Source organism: Rhamphochromis sp. 'chilingali', assembly GCF_963969265.1.
Source record: "Rhamphochromis sp. 'chilingali' genome assembly, chromosome: 1".
Classification (NCBI taxonomy): domain Eukaryota; kingdom Metazoa; phylum Chordata; class Actinopteri; order Cichliformes; family Cichlidae; genus Rhamphochromis; species Rhamphochromis sp. 'chilingali'.
Genome location: NC_137929.1, coordinates 141,131 through 150,389, shown reverse-complemented (window position 1 = coordinate 150,389; position 9,259 = coordinate 141,131). Strand labels below are relative to the sequence as shown.

Sequence of the window (9,259 nt, the reverse complement as noted above, 5' to 3'; positions counted from 1 at the left end):
GTCATGTGTAAACTGCTAGGGGCGCTCAGGTTGACTATTCCTGAGTCAGTTTCACACTCAGTTGCCTCAGACACCACCTGTGTTAACTCCCCTACTCCTGTACCCGCTGAGTATAAGACTGTGGACAGTGTTTCTTCACTCCTGGACTATGTTACTCTCCAACCAGCGTATTTAGAAACCGTATATGAGAATGCTTCTATGTCTATAACGGCTCCTTCTGAGCCAAGAAGTACAGACTCTAACTCTGCTAAGCCTGGATCTTTCTGTACTAAGACTGCTACTTCTAACATGGACAGCTTAACACTTACATCACCACGGACTGCCATTTGGCTTTTTCTACCTTTAAAACCCGGAGAGCAGCCAAATGGCTTTTAGCTAAGCTTTAGCTTCAGCCAAGTGGAAGCTAAATTGGCTAGTCATTCATATGTATATTAGGTTGTTAGCTGGGAATTCTGGAGGGAGGGGAGTGGGGGTGTGTGGATGAGGGGGTGGGGGAGCTGCTAAAAGCTGTGAACTTCCTTTTGTGTTTCATCTTGATGCATTCTCAATCATCCAGGGAAATAAATCTCCAAAAGTCACCAACTTGGAGTGTTTCAGTTTGCCGTCTTAGGGAGAAATCAACACACGTGGGTGTAGGTCCTTTGTTGCTGAGATTTATTGATAAAAACAGTACAAAAAACCAACCATTTGTACAATGGTTGGTTGAAAAAACTGTCAGATTCACTCACCACCGGAGTTTGCTCAGTAACTTTAGGGTGGCGACGGCGTGAGCGCCGTTTACTCCTGGGAACTGTGCCGTGAGTTCCCGAGGCTGTAGACGCGGGCACCTCAGGGACGTCGGCTGACTGAGCCGATGACGGGCCGGGCTGCGCCGAAGGGAGGGACAGGGAGCTTGCGCAGCTCCGAGCGTGGAAGTCCCAGGAAGAGCGCAAAGGACTGCAGCGGAGAAAGGCTGCTTGTCGGAGGCACGAAATCTCTCCTCGGCCGCCGAGTAACCCTCTTCTTTGCGCGGGACGTGGGCGGCGACAGGGGAGGTGAACCGGAAGTTGAAAAGGCCGGAGGAGTTGTGGCAGGCGATAGGCTGAATCCTCCAACTCTTATCACCGTGGGACGATGTGGGGAAAAGGCAGCAGCGTTTGCAGTTTGGAGGCTGCGCGGCCCACCTAGAGCCAATCGAGTCCCATAGAAGGCAGACTCGCGCTCCCGGGCATGCCGAGCCTCCTGCCTTCTCCTCTCGTTAGGGAAGGCGGGGTCTGCACGCTGCCGGTTCCGTAGGGAGTTTGCTGGGTCCATTACTGGTCGCGTTCTTCTGTCATGGATCGCTGTGTGGCAGGCAGGATGAGGACCCAATCGCAAAACTCACAGACACGGGGGATGAACTCCTGAAGTGGGAGCACGCGGGGAACACAGGTGACACTGATAATCATAACAAGACACGGCAGGCGTGAACACAACACTAACGGGAGACGGGCAAAGTAAAACAGGAAGTACAGAGGTTCAGACAGGAGGAGAGAGAGCACGGGGAGAACACAGACCTAACGGGCTGGGGAAAACATAGAATGAAACACAAGGAGGGGAGACGAGGGCTCACAGATACATAGAGGGGCACACAGGGAATAAAAGTCACAAGGGGAAAACACATAAGGAACAAAATACAAAAATACATGGAAACTAAGAATACTGGGCCAACATGGCCCAGGACCATGACACCCATTATTGCATAATGTGGTAATATACTCCAGACTGTGGTGTATAAAGAGGGACAGTGTTGATATGGGTAGCACTGTGGCCCCACAGCACTTCAAACCCTTGACGTGTCAGGTCAGGCATCCATAGAATAAAACCTGCACACATGCAGCTATGGCACATTCCTAAGTTAAACTGTGCTGAAAGATCTGATGAGTTCTTTAAGTCCCTATCTCAAAGCCAGCATGACTGCGATGGTGCCCTAAAGCTTCCAGTAAACACTCCCATTTAGATCACACTTCCCAAACTGAAAGTTCATGTTGATGAACCAGTAAGACTAGCAGGTACAGTAACTTGTCCCTTTCCTTCTTTCCTTTCCCAGACACTAGCAGGAATTCAAAAAAACCTCTGTTTCCACATGAAAAGAATCTTCTAAGTGGATCAATTGTGGTTACAAGGGTGGCTGTAGCTCAGGTGGTAGAGCAGATCAGCTACTGATTGGAAGGTTGGTGGTTCGATCCTTGGTTTCCCAAGGATGAACTGCAGTGCAAATATTGTTGGGCCAAACACTAACCCCAAGTTGCCCTACGATGCGTTCATCGGAGTGTAAATGTGTGTGTGAATATTATTTGTTTACACTTGAGTTTAGAAGTGCTTGTGTGAGTGGGTGAATGTGGCATGTTGTATACAGCGCTTTGAGTACACCAGGAGAGTAGAAAAGCGTTATATAAAAATTAGTCCATCAACAAAAGTGATACAGAGAAAGAAAAAGTTTTTTAATAAATAAAATGAACACTTAAACATTGTTTCTCCATTTATTGATTTATATCTTTTATGAAATTGTTTTAAGCACAGCCTTTTTCAGGTTGCACACAAGGAAGCTGCATTTACAAGAACTAATCTTAAAAACCTGTTTCCTGGTTTCCATTGTTTTAAGCACAGCCTTTTTCAGGTTGCACACAAGGAAGCTGCATTTACAAGAACTAATCTTAAAAACCTGTTTCCTGGTTTCCATCCCAGCCCTTTGTCTCACGTAGCACTGAGTCTTTTGTCACTTGAAATTTCTCATCAATTCATACATAATCTTCTTTCATGTGTGTCTTGCTTACTGAGAATTGATAGAGACAGTTCTCCTTACTCAGGAGCCGAGGTATTAAAAATAGCCAAAAAGCTATTTTTAATACCTCGATCTACACAAAATATTAAACTCTAACTATTATATAAGACATCGCAGCAAGCCACAACAAATCACTCATAGTTTGCCATTTGTCTAATGTTACAGGATTTTAAAATGATTATTAATTAATTTATGGCACATTTATCCCAGAAGTTCTGATGAATTGTTTGGTTTTCCTTCTCTAGCGCCTTACTTCATATCTTTGTTCATTCAGACCACATATTCAGTGTTTGCATTTTATGTGAGTATTTCCTTAATGTGATGCTTGACTGAATTTCAGAAGGAAGAACTTTATTTTGTAAGCTAGCAATGAAATGTTTTACAAACTGAGGCAAAGGTGCAAATTGAGTACATATGAGGAAAATGTTGTTGTTATTGACTATTTTGCCCAAAGGTAATTATGTTGTTAAAAGAATTTCATTCCAGTCTGATTGAAATTAAATTTCTATCAGCATTTCTTTGGGCTTTGCAACTTTTAATTGCAATTATTTAATGCTCTGAATGTTTACGTCAGCCTCAAAAAATGTTTGCAATGTCCTTGATTGAAGTTTCCTTCCTGGAAATTTGTTGCTGCTTTAGTGTTTTGGCATCAGCAAAAAGAAACTAATGGATTGATAACTAAAAAGACAGCCCTGAAACCTCAGCCACACCCTGTGTGAGCTATCTATAAAGATGGAGCAGCCGAACACCTGCTGCATCCAGCAAACACCTGGTACAACAGGTAAGCCTCCTCATATCATCTCCCTGCATGCTGAATCCTCTACGTAGGGAAATCCCAGATATCTGATTCTCTTCATGTGGATGTTGTCTGCTCAGCATTTTCATTGGGAGAAAAGTTAACATCCAGATGAACAGAATCAGCTGTTGGGTTGCCCGTATCCCACTTATATGCCTTTCTATTCCAGCAGATACATTCATTGAAGTTCTTTTTAAACAGTGCTGTTCAGATTGTGACTGTAGGTTAACTGCAGAGGACCAACATCATGACTCCAGCCTTTTTCTTCTCCGTCTGCCTGTCAATGACAGCCGTTTGTCTGGTAAGCTTGACTCTTGCAGCAAAGCCATTAAATGTTGTTCAACACTGCCGGCTGTTCTGTGAAAGTAATTCTAACCGTGTCTGCTTAACAGACATGGCTGCTTGTTATGAGCGTTTAAGCGTGACACAGTTGAAGTTTTTTCACATAATAGTTTTTGTTTGCCAACAATAACATTTGTCAGTGTGATTTCAAATGTGATTAAGAGTAAGTTGAAAATGTCTTGTTTTTTATTGCAGAGGGCTGCTGTCATTAGAAATATAACTGGTGCGTTCAGTGATGAAATACTTCCAACATATTGAGGTGTTTTTAATATAAGAGCTTAAAGTTAATCTGCTGGTTGCCTCTTGTATCCACAGATGAGTCTCTGGGTGCCCCAGCGATCATTGAAAAAGTCAATGCTAACTCAAGTAAGTGAAGATTTACAAAATAAAACTCTTTTTTGTTAACATATAAATTCTGGATGAAAATGAAAGATCCCTGAGAACTGACATGTTAACATACAATAGACTCCCAACAGACACAATGATCAATCAGCCTTTTGGTCATTTACTGGCTTGTCTTAGTCAGCTGTTTTATTTGTGTTATTATCAAACATTGTAATTGTGCGATCAATAAAGTAAATGCTGTAAGCATTTACCTCTTTGTTTTGACATAACTGAGCAAATGGCAGCCCAAGTATCGAGCATTTAACCACTCTCTGTTTGTTGTTCTGCAGCAAAAGTGTTGGTTCATGGTGACATTGTGCCCACTGCTACCAGGAATGCTGTTCCATGCACAGCCACTGGCTGCAAGTGGCCTAAAACGGGACCCTTTGTCTATGTACCTGTCTCCATTGGCACTGAATACAGTAAGCAGTACAAACTTTAACCATTAAACACAGACTTTATGAAAAGGAGAGATGGATAAAAATAGTTAAATAAAACCCATTATTATATAAATATATATATTATATATTTCAAGTGGTTTCCAAAAATACTGCTTTGTTAACTATGCTGTTTTATTGTGGGATTAACTAAAAAGCATTTAAACTGAAAAGTCATATTTGTATAAGTATGCTGAATTGATATCATACACAGATGCACACAATTTTCAAATTATGTTTTCATTTAATGTCACTTTCTCAATTTTTCTATTTCAAGACAGACAGACAGACAGACAGACAGACAGACAGACAGACAGACAGACAGACAGATAGATAGATAGATAGATAGATAGATAGATAGATAGATAGATAGATAGATAGATAGATAGATAGATTTTGGCGGCCCTGTCATTCCGATGGGAACTCAGAGATCCTCGAAGCAGCACAGATTGTAAATACTGTTTATGCTGCCAAGTTGAAATGGCTGAAACATATTGAAGATCCTGAATACTGAAGAAGCTCCTCATCAGACTCATATTTGAATCTGCAGGCAGCCAAGAGCGCAACGTCATCATCAATGCCCTAGTCACCTTCCACGCTTCCACCTGCATCCGGTTTGTCTGGCGTACAAGCGACAGAGATTTCCTTCACTTCTTCTCTGGACAAGGGTGAGAATGCACTTGCTGTACTTAGACTGTACTTGTATCTATATGGCAGGACAGGACTGATACACCCACACCCTCTAAACCCTTCAAAAATGCAATTCTGAAAATGATTGCATTACAAATATTCTGTATGTGTCATCAAAACAGGTTCTTGAAGGACCATTCTGCATTGACCTTGTACTGTAAAATGTCCAGTTTTATTTTTGTTTGCTACTAGATGAAATGTATACTGTTGCATAGGAGTGTAAAGAGCATTTTATTCATCTGCTCTTAATTATTTCACATACTATTTGGTCCACTAGTTCCAAAACTAGAGACTGGCACCTTGTAAGGCGAGAAGATGAATCTGGTGGGTTATTAGATGATTAAGGGACGACAGATGTTTAAAAAGCTTCTGAGATTGATTTGACCGCTATCTGTTTATTTACTTTAGTTGATAATGGATATGTGTGTTTTTTATTTTAAAATATTATTTAAGATATTAAAGTACAAAAGCTAAAGTGTGGTTCGAGCAGTGTCTATAGAGCCACAGTGTCAAAGTCGGTCACATGATTACTGTCATTGCTTTTCTTGGTACTTTAGCCTTAGCATGACTAGCTGAAGGAGGAGGATGCACAGTGCTAGGCTATAGAACAGTCCATCTATTTTTTAAGTGATGTCATTGTGTCTATCAGGTGTTATTCATACCTGGGCCGTCAGAATGGAGGACAGCTAGTCTCCCTGCAGAGAAATGGTTGCTTGTTTCAGTCGACGGTGCAACATGAGGTTCTTCATGCTCTGGGCTTCCACCACGAGCAGGTCCGCTCTGACAGAGATCTGCATGTGAGGATCCTTACCGGGAACATCATCACAGGTCAGCTGAACTACCCAAAACGTTGGTTACAGTTAACTTAGTACACAATGGGACATCCTCCTGTTTCACAGCAGTGTACATATTACAAGTAATCTGTGCTTTTCCAAACTCAGCACATAAAACACTGCAGTTCAAGCGAGCACTGCATAGAAGATTTTGTTTGTATTTCTTTAGTCCCAAGACTATCAAACAAATGACCACAGAAGAGATTAGCTAGCATTTCGATCTATACATCATCAAAGAGCTGAGACTGAAGACGGATTTTGAAGTGGAAGCATATAAAAACATGTAACATTTTCTGGAAATCTCTGTTTAGGACAAGAGCACAACTTTGTGAAAGTGCAGACCAACAATTTGGGGACTCCCTATGACTTCAACTCTGTCATGCACTATGGCAGGTGAGTTGCTGTGTGAGATGGACTTTGTAAGGTTTTATATTTCCTTACATGTTTTGCATTTTCTGCAAGAAAATGTAATCCAGACTAACAAAAACATGCACACACTCAGTGGGGAATGGATTTTTAATGTTAAATACTTTATGGGCCCATTTTCTCCTCTGTTTTCCTAATATAACCGCGTATGTGTGTTTGTGTGCTGTTGTTTGTTCTTTTAGACTCGCCTTCTCCAAGAATGGGCAGCCAACCATTGTTGCCAGGTCCAATCCTAATCTTAATTTTGGAAATGCTTTCCAAATGAGTCCCAATGACATCGCCCGTGTAAACAGGCTTTATGGATGCTGTGAGTAATTAAGACACACCCACAAAAAAGAAATTTGCTATCTTTTTGTTCGAAGCAAGTACTGATCGGAGTTGATTTTTTTTCCTGACCAGAAATTCAGCAAGAACCTTCAACTTTGCATCCAGACTCTTCAGATGCCCAAACACCAGCATTACACCAAGGAATTGGATCCACTATACTTAAAAATGATAAAAGAAACATAAAATGTGCTGCAAATATCACATTTAGAGAGTTGAAATTCTGGGTCTTTGTTTTACGAGCTAAACGGCAGGCTTATATACCAGAGGGTGATGGTGTTAACTCGCTTTCTGTTGAGGTTTTCTCCCCTTTTGTTAGACTATAAACTATCATTAATGGATTTCTCAATCTGTGCATTTGATAATTAACTTTGTAACTGTAAATGATGCAGACATAGAACCAAACCTTGCGACTGCGACATGTCTCAAAACTTTTTGTTTGGCAAAACAGCAAAGTGAAAAAATATGTGAACAAAACAAAAAGTCAAGTCTTTCATGGAATGATCATGACTGTTGTCTTATACATGACCAACATGTATCAACAAGATATAGTGTGTAGATATAGTCCAGTGTCACAAGTGTAAGAGGAAGAATCTTTCTTCTGATATTTTAAAAATTGATTTTTCTGACAATGTCTTCTAATTTTTCTTGCTTTTGTTTTTCGAGGGGTTTTATCTTAGGTTTGTTGTCTCTTTCTGTAAGAAGTGCTATCAAATAAAATTCCATATTTCAAGCAACAGGGGGCAGTATTGTTTCATTATTATATTTTAAGTTATTTTAGAAATATGTGTTTTGCTTAAAGTTGGACAGAATGTTACAGGTGCCTTTTTTAATGTGCAACAAATGTAACAAATGCACAAATACTACTACATAAATACATGTTCTGCATTTAAAATCCTACCAAACATCAGAAAACTGAAACCAGAGAGTGGATCATGTCTCTCAAGATTAGAGTGCTACTTCTTCTTGTGTAGGGTGGAGTCAGTTCAGTGCAAGTGTTTAGATTGAGAAGATTAAAACCCCCACAGACTTGAATATTCCCACCACCATCATGATGCATCACATAGTAATCTGATCAGCCATTTAGTTTCTGCTGATGTGTTTCTTCATAACTGTTGTTACAGGCCCATATCTAAATTGTGTGTTCTAGCAAAAGTTCTAGAAAAGTTCATTAGTGAACAACTGAAAGACTTTTTGGACAAAAATTCAGTTCTTTCCCAACATCAGTCAGGATTCAGAAAACAACACAGCACAATAACTGCTGCTATTAAAGTGGTTAATGACATTGTTGACACATTTGACCATGCTATTTTATTAAATAGACTAAACAATATTGGTCTATCTGTAAATGCTGTAAGTTGGTTTTCAAATTACTTGTCAGCAAGAAAACAGTGTGTCCGTGCTGCTGGGTCTTCTTCCTCTTTTCTCCCAGTATCCAAAGGAGTTCCGCAGGGTTCCATATTAGGACCATTGCTATTTTCTCTTTACATAAACAACCTTTGTGATAATTTGTCAAATGCAGCATTTCATCTTTATGCAGATGATACAATTATTTATTGTTCATCCCCTTCAGTAGCACAAACCCTGCAATTTCTGCAGTCTGCCTTTGATGTCGTTCAGTCCCATTTAACTCAACTTAAGTTGGTGTTAAATCCAGAGAAATCCAAGTTCATGCTATTTTCAAATGGCAAAGAGTTGTTAGCTACGTCTCCTAAGATTAAAACAATTCAAGGATCTGAAATTGAAATGGTCACATCCTACAAGTATCTAGGGATCATTATAGATCAGAATTTTTCATTTAAGACTCACATTCAAAGGCTTGTGTTGAAGTTAAAACTAAAACTAGGTTACTTTTTTAGAAACCAATCCTGTTTCTCCCTCCAAGTGAGAAAACATTTGATTCGTGCAACCTTTTTACCTTTATTGGATTATGGTGACCTGCTTTTTATGAATGCACCTGCCCACTACCTAAAGAGGTTGGATACTGTGTACCATTGTGCTTTACGTTTTATTACTGGCTATGAAAGTCGTGTACATCATTGTTCTTTGTATGCTGCTGCTAAATGTCCATCTTTGCATATTCGTAGACTCTCCCATTGGTTGATTTTTATCTATAAATCTCTCCTTGGGCTGGTTCCATCTTATTTATGTGTTTATATGTGTAAAAATCACAACCAATACAACCTTCGTTCGAACAAAATCATACAATTGATTGTCCCAAAAA

General features: G+C 40.1%; 1 protein-coding gene across 2 annotated transcripts; it reads left to right on the top strand.

The window, feature by feature from the left end:
• Positions 1-3,490: 3,490 nt before the first annotated feature.
• On the top strand, positions 3,491-7,845 carry LOC308398692 (hatching enzyme 1.2-like; the record flags this gene model as incomplete). 2 transcript variants are annotated; one of them, XM_080885455.1, is made up of 10 exons in its annotated part: positions 3,491-3,584; positions 3,801-3,900; positions 4,137-4,164; positions 4,257-4,307; positions 4,616-4,747; positions 5,313-5,430; positions 6,102-6,280; positions 6,597-6,678; positions 6,894-7,018; positions 7,111-7,845. In XM_080885455.1, coding segments are annotated over exons 2-10 (771 nt in total). In that variant the 5' UTR covers positions 3,491-3,584; positions 3,801-3,846. The 2 variants fall into 2 exon arrangements, with proteins under 2 accessions (XP_080741581.1, XP_080741580.1); XM_080885454.1 differs by lacking the exon at positions 7,111-7,845 and having other exon boundaries at positions 6,894-7,026.
• Between the last annotated feature and the right edge of the window lie 1,414 nt (positions 7,846-9,259).